This window comes from Ptychodera flava, chromosome 19 (assembly GCF_041260155.1).
Source record: "Ptychodera flava strain L36383 chromosome 19, AS_Pfla_20210202, whole genome shotgun sequence".
Lineage (NCBI taxonomy): Eukaryota > Metazoa > Hemichordata > Enteropneusta > Ptychoderidae > Ptychodera > Ptychodera flava.
In genome coordinates, this window is record NC_091946.1 from 19,545,335 (window position 1) to 19,571,503 (window position 26,169).

The 26,169-nt window shown below is 37.9% G+C and overlaps 2 protein-coding genes across 2 annotated transcripts in view; one reads left to right on the plus strand and one right to left on the minus strand.

Moving 5' to 3' along the window:
* The window catches only part of LOC139118813 (uncharacterized), a 29,887-nt gene extending 11,528 nt beyond the window's left edge, over positions 1-18,359 (plus strand). Inside the window, exons 2-5 of the mRNA XM_070682290.1 lie at positions 12,468-12,549; positions 13,318-13,806; positions 14,333-14,668; positions 15,780-18,359. Coding sequence (XP_070538391.1) covers positions 12,468-12,549; positions 13,318-13,806; positions 14,333-14,668; positions 15,780-16,171 — 1,299 coding nt within the window. The 3' untranslated portion in view covers positions 16,172-18,359. The remainder of the gene's footprint in view (positions 1-12,467; positions 12,550-13,317; positions 13,807-14,332; positions 14,669-15,779) is intronic.
* LOC139118814 (lithostathine-like) lies at positions 16,863-20,335 on the minus strand. The gene is made up of 5 exons (XM_070682292.1): positions 19,997-20,335; positions 18,883-19,038; positions 18,376-18,464; positions 17,885-18,024; positions 16,863-17,014 (listed from the first exon to the last, which is right to left on the minus strand). The coding sequence occupies exons 1-5, from the start codon at positions 20,214-20,216 to the stop codon at positions 16,981-16,983; spliced, it is 639 nt and encodes a 212-aa protein (XP_070538393.1). The 5' UTR covers positions 20,217-20,335; the 3' UTR covers positions 16,863-16,980.
* Positions 20,336-26,169: the final 5,834 nt, after the last annotated feature.

The following is a 26,169-nucleotide window of genomic DNA, read 5'->3' on the forward strand; positions in this document are numbered from 1 at the left end:
CATTTACCATTTGCACAACTGCCTTGACCTTGGCTTGTAGAGAGTGGTAGTAAACCATACTTTCTTGGTATGACGCAGATTTCTTGTTGAGTTTTCCACGTCTGCTACACAGCTTGAGTACAGCTGGTCAAGTTTGTAAGTCTGGTTTTTTACTAGTTATTTGTTGTACATAAAATTTTAATAGCAGAACCATGAACACAACAAGTTATTAAAACATCCGGTTGTGAACCAATAACGTGTATGTATAGCATATTGTATTAAAAATTGGCAAGCGAGAAAAAAAAATTTGCTTTGCCACTGCATACAGAAAAAATAATTTGATGCAGGACTGACAATAGAAAAAAAAATTTGCTGTCACAGTCATGGGAAAAAAAAATTGTTGCCCCACCCATTTCTCCATCCCCCCCCCCAGAAATCAAATGGTTCACCCCTTAGAATACGGAAAGTGAAGGGGTTGAAGACAGCACTCTGTCAGACAATAAGGACAGTCGACTGTCAGCAACCAAAGGTGAGACATTTGGTGATAATAGGGCTTTTGATTCAACAAAGGACCGTGTCCAAGGGAGTGCTAATTCGGGATATTCCAATGAAATACGCTTGCTCAATGAAGAAAGTTTAGTCAATAGACCCCATGAATGATCGATAGATAAGCGTGCAGGTTAGCCACGAGAACATTGGAAGCTATGCTCTGAAAAGTGTGGCGAGTAGATAAACCATAGTTGTCTGAGGTGTCGAGGTGTCGTCATGTTTGGTTCTACGTTGAAATTATAATGGTCAATGTATCGGCCGTTGCATGTTCACACTGGTATTTCGTACAGGTATGTGCGTCAACAAATGATAACATAGTTTGGTGGCATGTTACGTTTCCTATGGCATATCATGAAGGTTTATTCTCACCTCCATGGGTATCTGTAGCTTTCATCTTACAGCATTTTTATGATTCTACAGTTTGTGCAAATACGGGAATGGGTCGTACACTGAGAAAAATATGGTTAAGGTATGACTAGTTTAGCATTTCTGTTGATGTGTGTGCTTATGTGTGCACCCTTGCAGGCGTATTTATTTTTAATGGTTCTCCGATGCATAGAATTGCTATTGATGTATTGAGTCCGTTTCCTGAATAAATTGCCGGAAATATGAGATTAATCGTTGAGTTTATTTCTCAAAAATTAATGGAAGCTTACGTTGAGTCGAATGAATACGCTTGTACTGTTGCTGAGGTTTTGTTTGACAACGTTTGAATTGTTTTGACAGGCAACTCGAATGTCAAGGCGATTACTAGGCAGACACTTTAAACAAAAGGTTGCTCAGAGGGTATGTAACCTTTGACATGCACAACTTACACCACAGTTTGATTTCCTCCGAACGACGGACAGGTTGAATACTTCGACACAACACTTGCAGTCCAGTCAGATTAGGCCTTGAACTTAAGTTCAAAAACAAACCGTCATGGGTTCTTATATAGCGCACATATCGGCAAATCCACAAGTACATGTGATCAAGGCGCTTTACAATTATTATTAACCTTGGTCACTGGGCATAATATAATACCCCTCAACTCCCGCACCAAACTTGATGATACTTGCAACAAATATTGATCTGATATATATCTAATTATAATTAGAAGCATTAGGCAGTGTAAAGTTAATAAATAGCTCATTTGCATATTTATGAAGGTTTGTAATTAGTCATATAACTCCGATATAACTTCACCAAATGTGATGAAATCTGCTGCGGATACTGATCAGACTGATATAAAACTGTAGTGTAAAGCATTCAGTAGTGTGAAATTAATTAAGGGTTCATTTGTACATTTAATGAACTTTGTAATTAGGTATATAACTCGGAAATTACGGCACCCAAGTCAGTGAAATCGGGTACAGATATTGTTTTAATAAATATCTAATTGTACAGAGAAGCATTTGGCAGTGTAAAGTTAATGAATAGCTCATTTGCATATTTTATGAAGGTTTGTAATTAGTCATATAACTCCGATATAACTGCACCAAATATGATGAAATCTGCTGCAGATACTGATCCGACAGATATCTAATTGTGGTCGCTGTAAGGAGAAACATTGATAGTAAACTTTGGAATTCAGTAACACCGATAAAAACGGCCACTTCTCCAGATATGGATAGTGTACTTCTACCAGATTGTATGTCGTCTCAAAAGACGCTGTATTGCTCGTTGAGAATGAGACATATGCTTGACAATGCGATGCAACGCACGTCTGACATTTTCAAATGAATTGAGGACTTGCGGCACGGTGTTTTGGTTTTTTTCGGTTCTCATTTTAATGTAAATGGCGAGCTTGTATTGTGTAGACAAATATTACATGAAGGAGCAAGCTTGTTCCGGTCCGTTAAACTAGTACAGTGCAGAGTGTGACTCGCACTTTCAGGCTTTTGTTCCATGTATTCGTTTTCTGAATTTTGTGAAATCGTGTGATTTCCTTTTGTTTGCTAGGCTCATCGATCAGACCTTTCAGAAAGAAACAGACATACTTGAGGTAGAATGCACGTCGGGTATAGATATTCGGACTCTCAAATTTTTACCATTCTTTTCTGATCTACTTTGGAGTGAGAAAACTTTTAGTCGTCTTAGTGTTTCGAAAATCGAAAATTGTATTTCTCCCACTAAAGTTTACAAAGGGATGGCAGCAATTTTGAATTTCAAATATCGGTAATTTGTTTATCTAGTAGCAAACTCTGCACGGTGATCCCCGATTTTTTTATTCATTTGGTGAGAGAATGGGACAGTTTATGCAAAATTTTGGATGTTTCACTTTCGAGGTGTACACTACCTTAAGCGTCCGAGTAGTTAGATGTATTAAGCTTTCGACAAAGATTGATTGATACATGAATCTTCCTCCAAAAAATATTTCTGACGTCTCAAACAGAATCGATATATCGATACAAACAGGGAGTTATTTCACAAATGGGGATAGTTCAGTCATTTAAATATTGCCGTTTTAACAGTTGAAATGCGCTAGACCCTCGAAGACGTCAAAAACTGTCGATCATAAACGTGTCACGCGGAGGGAATGTAATACTTCTGACTCATCTGGCATTACACCGTGCATTCAACATAGACGTGAAGGTAGGATGCGCCTCGGGGACAGACATTCAAAATCTCAAACTTTTACAATTTTCTTTTGGCCTACCACTTGTTGGGGTTTATTTTGAAACTTATGGAGTAAATAAAGTTTCTTCTGCTTAGGTTTGTGAAAATCGGGATTTGTATTTTCCCAATAGAGAAAACACATGGATGGCGGCCATTTTGAATTTGAAATGTCCGAGGTTGTAGACGTTGGGTAATGTGTCTCTCTTGTACCCCAATTTTCACGGTGACCCCCATGAAAAAGAATGGTTGAAAATTTGCTTGAGGGAAGTTTGAGCAAAGGTTTACATCTGTCATTTTCGAGGCGCTAACTATATTACCTTAAAAAAAACGAAAACATGTCCGGTGTCACATAAGTAACATGTAAATAAGGGCATGCTGAGGTTATACATCGTAAACTTGTGAACACGGATACGTTGCATTTAGTTCGTGACGTCAATGAAAACAATGTTGGGGACGAAATGGTGATATTTGTCTTTCAATAAGGTCGACGCTTAGGGGAGAACCATTTGATTTCTGGGGGGATGGAGGATCTGGGGAAAAAAATTGTCGGCAGGTGAAGGACAGAAAAAAAAAATTGATCCAACATTGCTTGAGAAAAAAATTGTTCCAACAGACAGGAGAGAAAAAAAAATTTGACGCCATGTGCTAAAATCACCAAAGTTTGGGACTGATTTAAAAAAAAAAAACGCTGGAGGGCGGCCGCCTACGGCGGCACTAATATTTTCAATATTTTAGAGTGAATCCTGATGTAAAAAATGTGGCATATAAATAAACTTCAATACTACACAATGTTCAAAGTTTCATTGTGATGACAGTGTTTTAAATATGTTGCAATAAAGCATTGACACAGTCAGTATTAAAAGGGAACCGTTGGACTTGCTGTGATCTGTATCTACTGAAAATTAAAACAAACGACACGATTCAATGAACTACTTTTAAAAGCAATATATTATTCTCAAAATATATGTCTTTCCTTGCAATGAAAATACAACAACAAATAATGAAATACAAACACAACTTTTGTAAACATGACTTCTTTCCTGAGAAGTTGACAGTACTGATTTTATATAAAACACAGCTATAGTACTGACTTTCACAACTGCATGATCACTACACTTCTATCCTAGTCACTATCAGCCTGGTTTAACCAGACGGCTGATCTGTTCAGTGGATGGAACAGATCAGCCGTCTGGTTTAACCAGGCTACTATTACTCTACTGGAGACTATGGCAGTGGCTTCATGGATGACAGTAGGCAGATCCCATATCTTTTTGGTTCGGTACATGCAGGTACCTGCTGAGCACCTGTAAGAAAGGAAAATTGAAAGAAAGGAAAATTGTTATTTTTATTAAAAATTGTCTGCAGTAGTTTTGTGTTTGATTAAAAGGTTTCTCACTTTGGAAAGGGACAAAAGCGTTAATATTGGTGATTTTTATATGCATTTTTATATTACTCCAACATAAACAAAGTCATCACTCAAAATAATATGCTGATATGACTACCTTTGTCTCCCCTTTCTTGTCTGTTGAATAATGTGACAATGTCAGTTGAGTGGATGTCCTTTGCCATCTCTCTTCGGCACTTTGCCTTGACATGTGGATTGGTATTGAATGATGCTGATATCGCAGCTCTTTTCTTCTTCTTTCTTTTTTCGTTAGCAGCTCTCCTGTTATTGGCTGCTGCCTGCTGGCTAGCTCCGTACAGTTCTTTGTATTTCTCATGCACAGCTGATATGGTGGCCATTTTCTCATTTGACATTTGCACAACTGCCTTGACCTTGGCTTGTAGAGAGTGGTAGTAAACCATACTTTCTTGGTATGACGCAGATTTCTTGTTGAGTTTTTCCACGTCTGCTACACAGCTTGAGTACAGCTGGTCAAGTTTGTAAGTCTGGTTTTTTACTAGTTATTTGTTGTACATAAAATTTTAATAGCAGAACCATGAACACAACAAGTTATTAAAACATCCGGTTGTGAACAAATAACGTGTATGTATAGCATATTGTATTAAAATTGGCAAGCGAGAAAAAAAAATTTGCTTTGCCACTGCATACAGAAAAAATGATTTGATGATGGATGCCCCACCCATTTCCTCCATCCCCCCCCCAGAAATCAAATGGTTCACCCCTTAGAATACGGAAAGTGAAGGGGTTGAAGACAGCACTCTGTCAGACAATAAGGACAGTCGACTGTCAGCAACCAAAGGTGAGACATTTGGTGATAATAGGGCTTTTGATTCAACAAAGGACCGTGTCCAAAGGAGTGCTAATTCGGGATATTCCAATGAAATACGCTTGCTCAATAAAGAAAGTTTAGTCAATAGACCCCATGAATGATCGATAGATAAGCGTGCAGGTTAGCCACGAGAACATTGGAAGCTATGCTCTGAAAAGTGTGGCGAGTAGATAAACCATAGTTGTCTGAGGTGTCAAGGTGTCGTCATGTTTGGTTCTACGTTGAAATTATAATGGTCAATGTATCGGCCGTTGCATGTTCACACTGGTATTTCGTACAGGTTATGGGCGTCAACAAATGATAAAATAGTTTAGTGGCATGTTACGTTTCCTATGGCTTATCATGAAGGTTTATTCTCACCTCCATGGGTATCTGTAGCTTTCATCTTACAGCATTTTTATGATTCTACAGTTTGTGCAAATACGGGAATGGGTCGTACACTGAGAAAAATATGGTTAGGTATGACTAGTTTAGCATTTCTGTTGATGTGTGTGCTTATGTGTGCACCCTTGCAGGCGTATTTATTTTTAATGGTTCTCCGATGGATAGAATTTCTATTGATGTATTGAGTCCGTTTCCTGAATAAATTGCCGGAAATATGAGATTAATCGTTGAGTTTATTTCTCAAAAATTAATGGAAGCTTACGTTGAGTCGAATGAATACGCTTGTACTGTTGCTGAGGTTTTGTTTGACAACGTTTTGAATGTTTTGACAGGCAACTCGAATGTCAAGGCGATTACTAAGGCAGAAACTTTATACAAAAGGTTTCTCAGAGGGTATGTAACCTTTGACATCCACAACTTACACCACAGTTTGATTTCCTCCGAACGACGGACAGGTTGAATACTTCGACACAACACTTGCAGTCCAGTCAGATTAGGCCTTGAACTTAAGTTCAAAAACAAACCGTCATGGGTTCTTATATAGCGCACATATCGGCAAATCCACAAGTACATGTGATCAAGGGCTTTACAATTATTATTAACCTTGGTCACTGGGCATAATATAATACCCCTCAACTCCCGCACCAAACTTGATGATACTTGCAACAAATATTGATCTGATATATCTAATTATAATTAGAAGCATTAGGCAGTGTAAAGTTAATAAATAGCTCATTTGCATATTTATGAAGGTTTGTAATTAGTCATATAACTCCGATATAACTTCACCAAATGTGATGAAATCTGCTGCGGATACTGATCAGACTGATATAAAACTGTAGTGTAAAGCATTCAGTAGTGTGAAATTAATTAAGGGTTCATTTGTACATTTAATGAACTTTGTAATTAGGTATATAACTCGGAAATTACGGCACCCAAGTCAGTGAAATCGGGTACAGATATTGTTTTAATAAATATCTAATTGTACAGAGAAGCATTTGGCAGTGTAAAGTTAATGAATAGCTCATTTGCATATTTTATGAAGGTTTGTAATTAGTCATATAACTCCGATATAACTGCACCAAATATGATGAAATCTGCTGCAGATACTAATCCGACAGATATCTAATTGTGGTCGCTGTAAGGAGAAACATTGATAGTAAACTTTGAATTCAGTAACACCGATAAAAACGGCCACTTCTCCAGATATGGATAGTGTACTTCTACCAGATTGTATGTCGTCTCAAAAGACGCTGTATTGCTCGTTGAGAATGAGACATATGCTTGACAATGCGATGCAACGCACGTCTGACATTTTCAAATGAATTGAGGACTTGCGGCACGGTGTTTTGGTTTTTTTCGGTTCTCATTTTAATGTAAATGGCGAGCTTGTATTGTGTAGACAAATATTACATGAAGGAGCAAGCTTGTTCCGGTCCGTTAAACTAGTACATTGCAAATTGTGACTCGCACTTTCAGGCTTTGTTCCATGTGTTCGTTTACTGAATTTTGTGAAATCGTGTGATTTCCTTTTGTTTGCTAGGCTCATCAATCAGACCTTTCAGAAAGAAACAGACATACTTGAGGTAGAATGCACGTCGGGTATAGATATTCGGACTCTCAAATTTTTACCATTCTTTTCTGATCTACTTTGGAGTGAGAAAACTTTTAGTCGTCTTAGTGTTTCGAAAATCGAAAATTGTATTTCTCCCACTAAAGTTTAAAAAGGGATGGCAGCAATTTTGAATTTCAAATATCGGTAATTTGTTTATCTAGTAGCAAACTCTGCACGGTGATCCCCGATTTTTTTATTCATTTGGTGAGAGAATGGGACAGTTTATGCAAAATTTTGGATGTTTCACTTTCGAGGTGTACACTACCTTAAGCGTCCGAGTAGTTAGATGTATTAAGCTTTCGACAAAGATTGATTGATACATGAATCTTCCTCCAAAAAATATTTCTGACGTCTCAAACAGAATCGATATATCGATACAAACAGGGAGTTATTTCACAAATGGGGATAGTTCAGTCATTTAAATATTGCAGTTTTAACAGTTGAAATGCGCTAGACCCTCGAAGACGTCAAAAACTGTCGATCATAAACGTGTCACGCGGAGGGAATGTAATACTTCTGACTCATCTGGCATTACACCGTGCATTCAACATAGACGTGAAGGTAGGATGCGCCTCGGGGACAGACATTCAAAATCTCAAACTTTTACAATTTTCTTTTGGCCTACCACTTGTTGGGGTTTATTTTGAAACTTATGGAGTAAATAAAGTTTCTTCTGCTTAGGTTTGTGAAAATCGGGATTTGTATTTTCCCAATAGAGAAAACACATGGATGGCGGCCATTTTGAATTTGAAATGTCTGTAAATGTTAGGTAATTTGTTTCTCTTGTACCACACTTTTCACGGTGACCGTCCATGAAAGAGAAAGGTTGAAAATTTACTTGAGGGAAGTATGAGCAAAGCTTTACATCTGTCATTTTCGAGGCGCTAACTATATTACCTTAAAAACAAGAAAACATGTCCGGTGTCACATAAGTAACATGTAAATAAGGGCATGCTGAGTTATACATCGTAAACTTGTGAACACGGATACGTTGCATTTAGTTCGTGACGTCAATGAAAACAATGTGGGGACGATATGGTGATATTTGTCTTTCAATAAGGTCGACGCTTAGGGGAGAACCATTTGATTTCTGGGGGGATGGAGGATCTGGGGAAAAAAAATTGTCGGCAGGTGAAGGACAGAAAAAAAAAAATTGATCCAACATTGCTTGAGAAAAAAAATTGTTCCAACAGACAGGAGAGAAAAAAAAATTTGACGCCATGTGCTAAATCACCAAAGTTTGGGACTGATTTAAAAAAAAAAACGCTGGAGGGCGGCCGCCTACGGCGGCACTAATATTTTCAATATTTTAGAGTGAATCCTGATGTAAAAAATGTGGCATATAAATAAACTTCAATACTACACAATGTTCAAAGTTTCATTGTGATGACAGTGTTTTAAATATGTTGCAATAAAGCATTGACACAGTCAGTATTAAAAGGGGAACCGTTGGACTTGCTGTGATCTGTATCTACTGAAAATTTAAAACAAACGACACGATTCAATGAACTACTTTTAAAAGCAATATATTATTCTCAAAATATATGTCTTTCCTTGCAATGAAAATACAACAACAAATAATGAAATACAAACACAACTTTTGTAAAACATGACTTCTTTCCTGAGAAGTTGACAGTACTGATTTTATATAAAACACAGCTATAGTACTGACTTTCACAACTGCATGATCACTACACTTCTATCCTAGTCACTATCAGCCTGGTTTAACCAGACGGCTGATCTGTTCAGTGGATGGAACAGATCAGCCGTCTGGTTTAACCAGGCTACTATTACTCTACTGGAGACTATGGCAGTGGCTTCATGGATGACAGTAGGCAGATCCCATATCTTTTTGGTTCGGTACATGCAGGTACCTGCTGAGCACCTGTAAGAAAGGAAAATTGAAAGAAAGGAAAATTGTTATTTTTATTAAAATTGTCTGCAGTAGTTTTGTGTTTGATTAAAAGGTTTCTCACTTTGGAAAGGGACAAAAGCATTAATATTGGTGATTTTTATATGCATTTTTATATTACTCCAACATAAACAAAGTCATCACTCAAATAATATGCTGATATGACTACCTTTGTCTCCCCTTTCTTGTCTGTTGAATAATGTGACAATGTCAGTTGAGTGGATGTCCTTTGCCATCTCTCTTCGGCACTTTGCCTTGACATGTGGATTGGTATTGAATGATGCTGATATCGCAGCTCTTTTCTTCTTCTTTCTTTTTCGTTAGCAGCTCTCCTGTTATTGGCTGCTGCCTGCTGGCTAGCTCCGTACAGTTCTTTGTATTTCTCATGCACAGCTGATATGGTGGCCATTTTCTCATTTGACATTTGCACAACTGCCTTGACCTTGGCTTGTAGAGAGTGGTAGTAAACCATACTTTCTTGGTATGACGCAGATTCTTGTTGAGTTTTTCCACGTCTGCTACACAGCTTGAGTACAGCTGGTCAAGTTTGTAAGTCTGGTTTTTTACTAGTTATTTGTTGTACATAAAATTTAATAGCAGAACCATGAACACAACAAGTTATTAAAACATCCGGTTGTGAACAAATAACGTGTATGTATAGCATATTGTATTAAAAATTGGCAAGCGAGAAAAAAAAATTTGCTTTGCCACTGCATACAGAAAAAATGATTTGATGATGGATGCCCCACCCATTTCCTCCATCCCCCCCCAGAAATCAAATGGTTCACCCTTAGAATACGGAAAGTGAAGGGGTTGAAGACAGCACTCTGTCAGACAATAAGGACAGTCGACTGTCAGCAACCAAAGGTGAGACATTTGGTGATAATAGGGCTTTTGATTCAACAAAGGACCGTGTCCAAAGGGAGTGCTAATTCGGGATATTCCAATGAAATACGCTTGCTCAATAAAGAAAGTTTAGTCAATAGACCCCATGAATGATCGATAGATAAGCGTGCAGGTTAGCCACGAGAACATTGGAAGCTATGCTCTGAAAAGTGTGGCGAGTAGATAAACCATAGTTGTCTGAGGTGTCAAGGTGTCGTCATGTTTGGTTCTACGTTGAAATTATAATGGTCAATGTATCGGCCGTTGCATGTTCACACTGGTATTTCGTACAGGTTATGGGCGTCAACAAATGATAAAATAGTTTAGTGGCATGTTACGTTTCCTATGGCTTATCATGAAGGTTTATTCTCACCTCCACGGATATCTGTAGCTTTCATCATACAGCATTTTTATGATTCTGCGGTTTGTGCAAATACGGGAATTGGTCGTACACTGAGAAAAATATGGTTAAGGTATTACTAGTTTAGCATTTCTGTTGATGTGTGTGCTTATGTGTGCACCCTTGCTGGCGTATTTCTTTTTTTTAATGGTTCTCCGATGGATAGAATTTCTATTGATGTATTGAGTCCGTTTCCTGAATAAATTGCTGGAAATATGAGATTAATCGTTGAGTTTATTTCTCAAAAATTAATGGAAGCTTACGTTGAGTCGAATGAATAGGCTTGTACTGTCCCTGGGGTTTTGTTTGACAATGTTTTGAATTGTTTTGGCAGGCAACTTGAATGTCAAGGCGATTACTAGGCAGACACTTTAAACAAAAGGTTTCCCAGGGGTATGTAACCTTTGACATCCACAACTTACACCACAGTTTGATTTCCTCCGAACGATGGACAGGTTCAACATTTTGACACAGCACTTGCAGTCCAGTCAGATTAGGCCTTGAAATTAAATTTAACAACGAACCGTCATGGGTTCTTATATAGCGCACATATCGGCAAATCCACAAGTACATGTGATCAAGGCGCTTTACAATTATTATTACCCCTGGTCACTGGAGATAATATGATACCACTCAACTCTCTGGGGAGCAAACAACAGCTCAAATGTGCAGCCAATAAGCGCAGCAGAGCTAAAGGCATATTTTACAACCAATGTCCTACCAAGTACATCACTCCTGGGTTTGGAGAAGCAATGAGGAATAAAGTGCCTTACTCAAGGACACTGCACCATAGCTATGCCGGGGCCCGAACTCACCATCCTGTGATCGTGCTTCCACTGCTCTAGCCATCGGGCCATGATGCCTCCCAATACCATCATTCCGTAGGTCTTCTGCGGTGGGAAACACAAAAGAAGTCAAGTCTGTTTGATATAGCATTATCATCAGAACAACCGGACAATCTGAAGGAGACTGATTGTGTTTCGGGAAGGAAATAGTCATAAGCATGCTCGTTCTGAGTTTCAACAGAGGCATGCTGAAGGAAAGTTCCATATGATTGCTTGGCAGCAAACTTTGGTTTAAGGTGGGAGATTTTGTGTGATCAATAGATGACAAGGCGTGAAAGGCATCTCTAAAATTGCAATTGTCCTTTGAACGTCTTGCTTTTGTTATATAAGTAAATTCTCAGGTACTGCCAATCGCATTCTAAGAAGCTCGTGAGCAAAGCCCGATGTTGTACGTTATAAGAAACTCATTATTAAATATCTTAAGGAAAGGATGGAACTTCATGATAGGGCAAATTAAGAATTTAATCAAATACTAAAGATTTAGTTGACCTCCCGACAACGTGATACCTTTTTAAAATGAGAGCAGTAATATAGCTGTGGATACTTCTTCGAGTGTTGATGCTGTATAGTAATAGTGAAACTGAAGAAGATAAAACCTGTCGATTGTAATCCAAATGTGGTTTCTGACTCTTAGGCAATGCCAGATATGTGATGGTAATTGTCAAGATGTTTCCGTGCATATATATCAGTCACCAACGGAGTCGCTCAGGTACCCCAAACATTTGAGGAAATCGCTAAAATACAACGGGTTAAATAACAGATTGCCATGAGAATTTTATGGTATTTGAGTGCCTTACAACAAATTTGATAATTACTTTTTTGAGTCGACAATTTGAATCAACCAGGCAGTTTCCTTAATGCAAGAGCTTTTGTGTTAAAATTATGACACGCACAAGAAACAAATAGTAATTTTCATGTTTCTCGTCGCCCAAATCGGATACAAGTGTTGTCGCAAAGCCTTATAACATGGATTCGAAGACAAGAAGACAGAAAGGCAGATAGAAAGACATCAAAGTATGCTGTACTTCTCAAGTTGTAAGAATACGACCTTTTGTTGATCTTTCAGATGGCTCCGAGCCGGTTAAAATCAATCCAAAGTATATTGCTAGTTCTTCGTTTGCTTTCACAATATTCGGCACAGAATTGTGGTAAGTATCGGCAGAAGCTCATATGTTATTTTTTATTATCGCTGAAATACCCATTATTTTTATCTTGTATATTAAATCAGTCAAAAGCAGCTGCGACTTGAATTGGTTTAAAAACGTACCTTTAATACATTTCTCTACCTAAATATAAAAGTTTTGATTTCTATCAAAGTCGCGGCTTGTCGTTGTTGTGGACTGAAATTCAGACCTTCCAAATGTGCAACGACGGTAAATCTCCGCCTCAGCACCTAGATGCCCTGGTAAGCGTCTATCTTCACCTTTAGATCAAATTCTTAATCACGGGCATATTCAGGCAAGCATCAATTCCGATTATCATGTGTTTTGTTTGCTGCTTATTGCTTTGGCTGGGGAATAGAAAAAAACTTCGAAATCATGGTTGTTAGTTCTCCTGTCGTGTTTGGTGGCCTTTAAAAGGGGCGTTTGTTCTGAGTTTCGCACCTGCAAATACATTTAACTACATTTTTGGACCATGTAGCATTTGTCACATTCTTTCTTATTTAGCTGGTCGTGGACTGACATATTTAAGCCCGGAAAGTGAGTTCTCTGTACATGCCATTAAACCTATTATCGTCTCGAATGTACTTCTATATGTTACAAACTTTTTCAAAGACATTTCATACACTAGAAATGAATGTTATGCCTCTGCGTTTCTTCGCAGTATGATTTCACAATTATGAGGAAAGGATTAGTATCTCGTCGATTCTGTCAAAGACAGAATTACCTACGAACTTCAGTTTTTGTTCCTTTCAGATTTAAAAATTGAAAGTTTCACGATAACAAATCCAGATCCAGTATCCGCAAACCTGGTGTTCGAAAGAGATATCCCAAAGGCGGTCTATACATCTGCGATGTACGTGAGGAACGATGGGCCAGACGACCTAACAGCTGTGACGCCACCGACAAGGAATTACGATGTGAAGATGTACATTTCTGGTCTTGATGTCCACGGAAATATGGACGATCCCATTGAGGTTATAGGATACTTTCTCCAAGACAGCACAGATAGACGTAGTGATTCATTGCAAATATACTCTGTTGCTGGCGACGAACATTATTATCTGACTTTTGGTTACAGTGTAACGTACCCTGGCGATAAGTGTCTTACCCACAGTCATCTATGCATGGTTATAGAGAAGGACCTTGGAGCAACCTATGTTGACAACAAATCCACGAATGACTTTAATTGTGTAAAGTTCATACAAGGATTTGGAAATGCCGGTTTGACCGATTGTCGATCAGGTTAGTGTGCATGAATGCGCTTACGATTTCTCTATGATTGCAAAGATCTTTTCGAGGAAGATGACATTGATTGTCTTTATCCCCTGGAGAACCACGGAGTCAGCAGTCTACTTTATACAAACTAACCTAAAATACTAAATTACTTTCGATTTTTATCATTGATGTAATACAATATGTTTCTGCGTGTTCGACTTAGTGTGTAGGGTTTTGCAGAAAGAAAAGTTGGAAAGAAAAAATTCTAGTTAAGAAAATGACTTGTATATATTCACCGACACACAAAATCCTGTTGTATTATTAGATTAAATTTATCGTTATATACCGAGCATGAGAAAAGGGAAGTATAGTCTTCTGGTGGCCGTAAAGATGTAAAAATATGAACGTTTGCGAAAAATTATCGTGGTTAATTTCAGGTGAATTATACTGGTTGACATTAAGGGAACATTCAAAAGGAATCCATTTAAACATAATGATAGAAAACATTATAAACGAATAATTTATTCAAGCTTGGGTTAATTGTGTCTTTCAGAGGTGGAGACGTCTAATTTGGTGTTGATCCCAACATATGCAAAATTCATCACCAACTGTCCAGTCAACATCACATTTGACATCGATCTCAAGAACATGGGTGGTACCAAAGTACCTGGTGGGGCATCTAACATAGGATTCTCAGCGTTTATTGGGAACTCCGACAGCGAGTCTGCCACCATTCAATTCGACCTTGATGGCACACTAATGCTAGGGAATCTCGACGCAGGCATTGATGAATGGGACTTGACAACGTACTCTGGACACCAAGTTAGCATCCAGATTCCTGAAAAAAATTGTCAGTCATACACACACTTCTGTGTGGTATTCCAGAACGGTGGGTATAGCTGAGTAGAGTAACAAAAGGGTGCATATGATGTCAAACTTTCACTGAAACTTTACACAGTAAATTTCAAACTATTGTCAAATCAAAGTTCAATTTGCACATCTTGGTACAAGAGATGCAAATTATCAAAAACTAGACCGGTATTAGAAATTCAAAACAGCTGCCGTACTCTGTGTGAACTATGATTGAAGAGAATAAGTTGTCGATGTTCACAAAAGATAAGATAGTGCAAACTTCATTTGTTCTGCAACGTGCAGGACTGTAGTCTACACAGGCAGCAAGTTGGAATAATACTACGTAAATATGAGAGTTCAAACATCTATTTCTGAGGCGGGTATTACCTGTTAAAAAACTGTAGCTGTAGAATTCGATAAAGTTCATCAGTTTTCCAGAAAACCAACTAATTTTGATATTATTCTCTATGTAATGGCTGTAATTAATACAAAATGTTTGTCATGAAGACACAGGGTACTGTTTGCAATAGGCAACGTTGGTGTAGATGAATTAATTAAAGTCAAGACTTACAGGGCCAGAAGTTGCAACTTTTGATTAGTTTACCTCTGTTTTGTTTGCCATGTTATCTTTAATTTTCTCATTCTACTTCCCAAAGGATAACGAGATGCGTAGTGATGAGCTCGTCAACGTAGTCGGTTCAGCCTGTATTGTTATTGTTTGTAAATGGATTGGTCCGGACCAGAATTCAAACTTTAACAGTAGCATCAGTGTATTTTACGGGAGCAGAACAAGAACTTGCAATTCATGTTCAAAAAAAAAAGTGACACAAATCATCAAAAGTGACAGCTTCTGGCCACCACTTCAGACTTTATACATAGATCACTGATAATTTTGACATGATTTTCGGATTAAAACAACAATTGTGTTTTTCAAATAGAACAAAGATACTAGGAAATAAGTAAACATTACCGCCAATGGAGCTCGGAATTTAGCGGATTATTTTTTAATTATACTTTTATCCACATGGAGGAATGATTACAATAATGTAAACCATTGGTCGGACAGAGTTGATCTTTATCATCTCCAAAGTAACATTACCAAAACTTGCACTGACGTTACTATAGCCCGTAATTTGTCATTATTGCAGTTGGAAATGTACCTGATGCCGACGAAACCAACAACATAGTGTGTCTTTCTTTTGGTGAATCTGGTATCGGACCGATTGACTGTCCGGCCGAACCAACCGACGCCGTGATCACGACAGTGGTCGATGTGGCATCGTCTCCGAATATCACTGCGGGCGCTGTTACCATCCAGCAGGAAAATGCCGATTACCTGAGTCTTCATGTCGGCGCCGTGGTGGGAATTGCTTTGGGTAGTGCCATCGCTGGGGCTTGCCTGGTTCTGTTTCCTATTTTGCTCAGAGGAGTGATAGCTAACAGATGTAAAGATCACGGCTCATCGATGGATAGAAACCAAGACAAGGAGAATGAACCGAAGGACGAAAGCGTACAACTGATGATCTTAACAATAGGATAGGCTTGTTTGTCATCGCATAGTTAGAAAAGTGATTAGCATGTATATTGCCATTATTTACAAACGTAAATCCAATTGTAGGGTTGCCGTCACGCTTATAATACTAAACCGGCAGTAGAAGAACATAAGCTACACACTCGTCGGAGTATTCCACAAACTGTCATTTTCTGAATACAAAGTTTCAGAAACGGTAAAATTATAGAATTGATAAGATACCGAGTTAAGTTATCTTAGTGTGACGGCCTGGACAATGCCTAGCGAGCATTCGATATCAAACTTAAATAACCACCATCAAAGATTACCCAAATAAATATGTAAAACATATTAGACAAGTCTGATATGGCCATACAGTCACTTGGAGGGGGTTTCTTAAGTTGGGTAGCTAAACATAAAAATACTAACATATGTTCAACATGCTAACTATCATTTACCAATATTTGAAATTCAAAATGGCCTCCTTCCTTGTGTTCACTCAATGCAGAAAAATGAAATTTGGTCTTGGTATATATTGTGCTTGTATTGCGAATATACGAATTCGGTTTTTGTAAAGTTCTCGTAATGTTCCTATCAGCTGCAAACATATGTTCCCATGCAAACCAGAAGATATGGCGTGTATTTAAATCTCTCGGCATTCACTCAAAATGTTCTTTAACGCAATCGATAACTGCCAAAAATTAAAAATGACACACAAGTATTGCGATGAATTTTTAGGTATATTTATCACTGTGATATGAATGATATCATCATACATAGACTGTCTTTTTATTCATTACGGTTCCTCTACGTTCTCTGGTACTATTTTCGTTGATCGCCTAATTTCTACGATTCTGTGTTTTCATCGGTGACCTGGAAGTGGAAATATAGACATTAAATTAATGTTGACATATTCACAATTTATGGAATCAAAGAAAAATTAAAAATCCGTGCGGTATTCACTTGTATACAGCAATTAAAGGGATAAAGTATTTCTTTTTCAGCTTCATCCTTGACTTTTGTTTCACATTAAATGTTATTCAAGTTGCTTTACAACTCAAAACGAGCTGAGCTTTCTGGCCAACTTCGTGCAGCCAGACAAGATTAAAACACTTTAGATTCCCAGCCGTTAAAATCGAGGTCCGGACTGTACATCTGCTACCATACATGACTGAATATACATTGTTAAGTAAAGTTTGGACCATCAATCAAAAGCTCGTCAAAATGACAAATTGATTGGTGGCATAATTCAGATAGATAAGTATAACAGCTTTCATTTTTGTTTTGGCAATGTTTATCTGTCATAGGAAGCCAAGTTGGAATGGGTGTAGATAATTTGTATCCGTGGGTCACAAGTTACATGATCATTTTGCATTCAGTGGCGGTAATGCGTCGACATCATTTTGTACACTGAGTGACGTTATGCAAGTATTTTATGTATTCTTCAAGCGAAATATGGTCAAAAGAGGGACTTTAACTTGTCCCGTCAAGCAAGAATACATCCAGATTTGTTTGGTTTCTCTTTTGTGACTATAAAAAGTAGTTAGTAAAATTAGTGTGGCTAAATTGTCATCAGTTGACATACATGAAGTTATCGACTACTGTGCGTTTTTATGATCCCGATAGTCACAGAGGTTTTAGCGTGATGGAAATAATTATTGTCCGATACAAGCGCGTCATAATGCTTCCATTGTTGTAAACGGGTAAACAGAGTGCCACATATGGAAGCTTGTAAAACATTACCCCTTTTGTTCACAGATGTATCCTCGTTCTTTATCGCAGGATTCATCATTCCATTTGCCATTGCGGTGATCTCGCATTTCCACACAGTTCTCCTCAGTACCACCATTTGGTTCATTGTCATCCCAGTTCCTGTACCGACTCTATCAGGAAAGATGAAGGTTTCAAGCTATTTAGTTCTTTGTTGTAGTAAATTACCGTTGCATTGACAAGTGCAGTAGTTTGACACATTCGATGTTGATTCTTGGTGTACACAATCCTTTCTGTGGTAATATGTCATTTTTCTAGCGCAATCATAAGCCTTGGGGGGGCAATGATTTCAATGTTATTTAATTATCTTTGTTTTCATTAACTATGGGTAATCGACACCACCCATACAAGTTCATCTCCATATTACTGTACAGCTTTACAGGGAAGAGTATAATTTTGTAAATATTCAAAAGTTGTAACATTACTAGGTCAATGAGTTAATGACATAGTGTATGAGAACTCACCGTAGCATTTCCATCCCATTCCCAATAGCCTTCAATACGATTGTCATTCAGTCCAATCCACACCTGTCCACCTTCGAGATCAATAATGTCTGTTTCGAAGCAGAAACTTTTGATCAAATAAGGGTTTGCTCTCGTAAACAAGCTTTTAACTGAGATCAAGTATTGGGAGACAATGGAATGTACGTGCCACACGTATCAATTTCACTGTGACAAAAATGGATTGTACCATTTACACATCCTGAAGTAAGATGTTTGTCAAGTGCAGATAAACTTTATTTTGCATGAGGCAAGGGACATAGGAACGTGTACCGAGGTACGAGTACATGTAAAAAGTCATACGCAAATCATCCGCTATGTTCTGGCTACTTATTATGAAAGGACAAACACTCACACACACAAACACTCGCACATACAACACACACTGACAGATAGACACAGACACACAAACAGATACTGACAGACAGACGGACAACCACACTATCAAAGAGGATTTACATCGGCAAGTACCTATCAAAAATTGATCCTCTTGGTAGTCGTCAATTGCTGCCAGGGTAGCATTGAAGTTTTGACACTGTTCTCTAGCTTCATTCCATCTATAGTGGCGTTCTTTATAATAAAAGTAACAACTCCCTCCAACGTTTTGGTCGCATCTGAATATGATATCTGCATTAAAAATAACAAAATAGGTAAAAATCTAGACTATTGTTGTCTATGCATCCTTACATTTAAGCACTGTTGATTTCGATACTTCGGGGAAATGTCTAATACAACAGTTTTAAACTACACCCGAAATCGGAGTTATTTGGTTGCCATAATTAGTCTGTTGCTTTCACGTTTATTAAGGACACAGATGGACAGGAAACATGCATGTGCCATGGATGTGAAACAACATCGATGAAAGTTATTACCATGACAAAGCTTCTCCATCAGAGGTATGACATTCATTACGATAAAATGGGCCTTCAAGACAAATTTTCGGATTCCTAAATTCTTTCAATACTTTCCTGATCTACTGATGTTAGTATTCATGTTAAGCATATGGAGTAAACGAAAATTTACCCATCTGCTTTGTAAAAAGAACCGAAATTTTAATGAAGCGGCCATTTTGAATATCAAACTTCATCTTTTTCAGATAATTATCTTTCTTTAATCCCAAGTTTTGCAACTTGATCCCTAAAATTTAATTCTTGGTCGTGAAAAAGAAAGGTTTAACGTTTATTTCAGGAAAATGTTTCATTGTGCGTCTATTTTTCGACGATTGCACCATTCCGTTGGCACCAGTTACTTTGCAGAAAATGTTAGGTATCTGTTCGCTTAAGTAAATGTACTTTTATTGATACATGTAGACGTGTTGAATATTGTAAAAGATGAAATGTATTTCAATTACAGCAAATTACTGATCTGTATTTCTTGACTAGTTTGAACATCGTCTTTGAACATCATTCTCTACATTTTCACATTTTCAAATTCTCTAATACCATGACTTAATACCGAGACAGAAATCAAAACGTTATGTACGAAATGGTTAAAAAATACCGTCAATTTGCTGTTAAACCGAATACTGTTAATCAAGACACACGCTATACGTTGATATCATTCAGAGGAAAATCAAAAGCCTTACTACTTTGCGTTTCATCTTCTTCGCTATCTTGATCAGAACCCGGCTCGGTATCAACTTCTTCATCAAAATCTTCTACACCTGCCTCTATACGGAAGTCGTCAGCACCAACCCTTTCGTGATCTTCAGCTTTCTCGACGGGAACATTTTCAACCGTTCCGCCAAAAGGGACAGCCAAGGTTAGGCCCAATAAAGCGATGAGTTTTAATCTTAGCATCGTCATGAATCAAAACTCAAAGGTCGGAGATATTTTTTCACTGAAATTACCTTCGTCAGTGACAAGCCTTGACGTGACCCACTCGTCTGGTGCAAATATTAAGTGTCATAACACGCCACATGCTCATTCTTTACCGCTATTTGCTACAACGTGTCACGTGACTTGACATGACGTTACAGATTATGGAGATCCTTTCTGAAAAATGTGAGAATGCTATGCCAAAAACCTACATGGCAATAGTGCCATAGTTGTTCATATTGATTTCCTCAGTTTAACCTTAACTTTGAGGAGAAAGATTATTTTGAAAAGTTTCAAATCTGATGTTAGACAATCGTTCATTCACACGTCACTTTGTTAGGTATTTATATTCTCCCTTACATACGATTTCATGCGAGAAAGAAAATACATAATGACATCTGTGAGAGTTTAACATCGTAAGCAGGTGTGTGTACACGTCATATATTTTCATGCGTCATGACTGCATTCATTAACATGTTGTGTCATGTGTTTGTTTGTTTGTTTGGTTTGGTTTGTTTTTTTTTGTTTTTTCTTTGTTTTGTTTTTTCAATATTTGAAAATAAACTGTCATTCAGGAGAAGACAGTATCGTCCACAGTAAACTGTTTAATCATGAACAGTCTTCTTTTATACTGTTTGGAAAATTCACATAACGACATAACGACCCTCAATTACACAAATCATGATTGCGCCTGATTAATTACTCTTATGGCACTGTGTGTTCATGTTATCTGCACGCGTGATACAACTAAAATCACATCACATCACGCGCGTTTCTGGTTCATATTCAGGCGGACAATCTAGAACAACACGCTAGACCAAACAGAACAACTTTGTGAAATCATTTGATGTACGTATGACGCATTCGGACGTAGAGTGACTCTGAGTCAGCAGATTAGAAGAGGTGGACTACGGTGAGGTAACTTAGGGGTGCCTAAATAACAAATAGGGGAAGAGTGAAGAGGAACATGACTGTGATTTCTGTCAAAAAAATGCAAGGTAGAATATCAAAATGCAACTTCAAATGTCGTCAAATGTGGGTTTGAGAGTTGTCGAAGGAAACTACAAGAAAGAGCGCTATTAACGGTGGGACATGAAGGGACCTCGAGTAAAATTTGGGAAGTTGATGATTCTATATGCACGTCTGGATTTGTCTGGATTTTAGATTACCCCCCCCCCCCGACAGACACTTTACAATATGCTATAGATATTTTTGCATCTATTTTGTTGAGAACAAATTACACCGCTGTGACTGGTAAGCTCCTCTGGTTCACTTCCCGTGCTATACAGTCGCTAGTCAAATTAAAAACAATACGATTGGACAAAATGTGGAGAGTTACATGTCTATCATTCGGCTTTAGCGTTCTTTGTATTATCTCTTGGTCGTGTGTTACCAACAAGACACTTGCTATTTCCCTTCACGTACAGCCCCTCGTGGTAATTTATCTTACCATATTTCCGCCATTGACCCTATACCATGTTCTAACATTTGAAATGATTCGCAGGTGGCGACAAGAATCCTTCGAGGGGGCTTTATATGCATGACTATGGCAATCAATAATTCATGTTTATACAGCACAGTGCCCTTTGTTAGGACTAAATTTAGTATCCTCCATTTAATTGTGATCAAGTCATGTATCATGTAAACACCTGACGACTGTTAGTCGTATTTCTGGCACTGCAGACCAATTTGATCACTGGCCCCATTACTACCGCTGGCTGCGCTGTGCTCACGAAAAGGGACTGGTATGCTCTATTCTATCCATTACTGTCATTTTTCCAACTTAATTGAGCAATCTGATGGGTCAGTGGCTTCTTGAGAGATCATAGATGGTAGCATTCAATGGTGATGTAAACTTTGTTGTGCGTTCAAAATTGTCCAGGAATCGTACTGTATAAATAGATGGGACAGGGAATCAGACAAGCGATGTACCATGCCGATCTCGTGAGAACGTCTTCAAGGCATGGAAAATATTGTCCGTGATTCAATATAGACAGTGTCGGAATCTTGGCAAATGGCTGCCACATACAGGACCCTTTTCGTGGGAACAGCAGAAATAAATAGAGCACGGGACCAGATAGATTAATTGTAAATTTCAAATGAAGGCGAACATCAGGCTTACGTACACCTGACCTTTGGCGGCGCACTGCTGTTGTCAATTGTATTGTTAAACAAATCTGGCCGTATTGCATACGCAGAGATTGGAACAAAAACAATGAAAGAAGAAACAAAGTTAAATCAGCCAATTCTTGGTCCGTTGGACCCGTTTAACGATTTTTTCCTTGAAAACTTGTATATATTTTATTGCCTAAATTTGCGTAAGATTCGAACATGCAGGGGTTTCTTTAAATTTGCCCCATCACATTTCAGGGGAGGATAGATGGGTCCAGGCTTGTTTTCCTGTGGATAAACAAGCAACGGCTTCCCGGTGTGTGCACAGTTACGACGTTGTACTTTATCAATAATATTTTCCGAATAATCCTCCTCATCATCACACGCAAGTTTCTTACTTTGCATTCGTTCTTTGGTAGAGTATGGTAATTTTAGGTTTGTTTAATGTTTTATCGTGTTTTTATCGGTTTAATTGTAGGACCATTGGTAGTCCCGAGGTGTCACTGGGCTCCGAGTACGGCAAATTAAATTACGTACAAACTCTAAAATTGAGGGGTTTGAAATTCTAAATTTTTGGCGAAACACTTACGTGAAAAATCCCGAGAGAGTCACAGGGGTTAAGATCAAAATTTTATTAGGAGATACATGATCAGAAGTCTGTATTATGAGGCCAGATAAGGATGATAACTGCAGTAAACTACTCACACACTCACAAGTTGAGAGGGGTTCGAATTCTATTTTTTGGCGAAACTCTTATGTTAATTCGTGATAGAGTCGCCAATGTTAATCGCAGTAGCATATTAATCATGAACATTTGTCTTAACATCTGCATGCACTAAGATAGCATCGACTACTCCAGTGTGCATCCAGTTATGTCGAGCCTAGATGTATGAGTAGTGTACTAACGACCATCAGGTCAACTAACTAGCCAATTGATCTGACATTTAATAGATGTTCCTTTTCCAGGAGTTTGGCAACCATAGACTTATTTCCTCTTTTAATACATGATGGTCCTGAAGTATTCCAAAGTTCCTTAAAGGATATGATAAAGCTGGTTAGGTCCTGTATAGTAATAATAAGGCGTCTAGTATTTTTCGTATCATATGGGTTGCAGAAATAAAATTATAACTGGCAAAGTTTTAATGGTCTTGGCAAATCTTGTGCTTGCATTGCGAATGTACGAATTACTTTAAGCAAGCGTCTCTTATGAAGGCGTTGTCAAAGTCCCGAACCATCTTCCAGGCAAACAATAAAAAATTCAATTTTCAGAACGTGGGACATGAGCATTATACCACTTTTGGGGACTAAAAATATGCTTCGCCACATTTTATGAACAAAATCGAATTTTCACTTCAAGCGATACTAGAGATACCAATTTGATCAATGACTACTGTAGGCGACATGTGAAGTTCTCGTAACGTTCCTATCAGCTGCCTATATAAGTTTCTGTATGATTGCACCGCGTCTAAATCAGGAAATATGGCGTGTTTTAAAATCTCCCGCCATTCACTCAAAATGCTTATTTAATAGTTCTAACGCAATCGATAACTGCTAAAAATTAACACAATGACGCAAAAATATTGCGACGAATTGCTAAGTATATTTATCTCTTTTTTATTCATTGAGGTTGCTCTATCGCTCTCTAGTACTATTTTCATTGACCGTCTAGTTTCTACGCTTAGAAGTCTTCATCGGTTGATCTACAAGTGCAAAACTATTGTCGACATATTATAAAATAATAGAATCGAAAGAAAATAAAAACAAGTGCTGTATTGACGCATTCTCTATATCATACAACAAATAAAGGGACAGAGTAAATCTTATTTTAGCTTAATCCTTGAAGTTTGTTTAACATGAAAATATGAAAATTTATTCCTGCTGTTTTACAACTTGAAACGTTCTGACACTCTGGTCAAGGTAAGCCCTACTATGCGTGAAGCTAGACAAGATTAAAACGTTTAGATTCGGTGTTGTAAAATTGAGTTCAGTACTGTACACCTGTTACCACACGGCTGAATATACATTGCTACGTAATGTTTTGGACCACCAATCAAAAGCTCATCAAAATGAGATATCAATTGGCAGTGCAATACATATAAATAAGTATAACGGTTTTCATTTATGTTATGGCAGTGTTTACCTGTCATAGTAAACCAAGTTGGAATGGGAGTAGTTCATTTGTGCCTATGGGTCACAAGTAAAATGATCGTTTTCATTCAGCGGCGGTATTGCGTCGACATCATTTTATATACTGAGTGCCGTTATGCAGGTACCTCATGTATTCTTCAATCAAAACATGGTCAAAAGAGGGAGTTTTAGTTTTTTAGTTAAGTAATAATACATTCATATTTGCTGGTTTATTCTGCTCTCTTTTCTGGCTTTGAAAAGTAATCAGTGAGATTAGTGTGGCTAAACTGTCTTTCGTTGGCATATGTGAAGCTATCGACTACTGTGCGTTTTTATTACCCCGAAAGTCACAGTGGTTTTAGCTTACAAGCGCATCATAATGCTTCCATTGTTGTAAAAGGGTATACAGAGTGCCGCATATGGAAGCTTGTAAAACATTACCCCTTTTGTTCACAGATGTATCCTCGTTCTTTATCGCAGGATTCATCATTCCATTTGCCATTGCGGTGATCTCGCATTTCCACACAGTTCTCCTCAGTACCACCATTTGGTTCATTGTTATTCTAGTTCCTATACCAACTCCAGAAGGAAAGACGCAGTTTTTAAACTATTTTGTTCTTTCATGTAGTAAATTACCATTAAATTGTCAAGTGCAGGAATTTGGACACTATGATGTTTTATATATCCTTGCTATGATCACTAAAAGCTAAGATGGGGAATAATTACAATCATGTTATTTAAATGGCTGTGTTTTTTATAAACTTTGGGTAGTTGATACCACTCAAGCATGTGGAAGAGCTAAAATTTTGTAAATATTCAAAAACTGAATCACTCATGAGTTAATAAGTTAATAATTTATTGTAGAACTCACCGTAGCACCCAAATCTTATTTCCCAAATGCCTTCAATGCGATTTTCATTCAGTCCAATGCATCCCTGTCCGCCTGCGCGATTGATTATGTCTAGCTCGAGATGGAAATGTTATTAGATAAGCGTTGGCTCCCATAAATTATCTTTAAACAGAGAGTAAGTATGGGAAAAACAAGGGATGTAGATTCATTACGCTACAATAGCACCGGGAGTAAAAGAGACACGGTCGTTCTGAAGTAGGATGCTCGATACTTGTCTTTCTAGCGTAAGTTTTGTGATGGAACAATAATACATGTAGCTCCTTCCTAGGTAGTAGCGCCATGAGCCTAGAACTACCTCCGTTGTGGCAAATGTGGGGGAACTTTGATTCGGTCTTGTTTATTTCAAAGATACATATTCAGTCCCTCCGAGGACTGTGATGTATACAGGCAGAGTCTATATTCATTTGATTACGTTGCTTTATCGAGAGGAAAGGAAAGACTAAAAAGCAGTGAGAAGTCAAAAAGCAATCAAATAAAACATTTACTCCAATAAAAGATATCTTTACCCTGGTAACTTGATTTGACGGGTACATGCAAAATTCAGGGGAGAATTCACTGTTTTGCAATTCTCCGCATTCACATTGCCAGTCGGCCATTTGGATGTGTACTTTCACTCCTATAATACTTGCACTTGAATGATCCCCAATGGCGGACTGGCAACGTGAATGCGGGGGATTATGAATGTTCACCTAAATTCGGCATTTATCAGTCAAATGCAGTTACGAGAGTTAAGTTATGAACCTTTATTTTAGTCCGATATTACCTTTAGAGGATGGATGCATATTTTGTTGT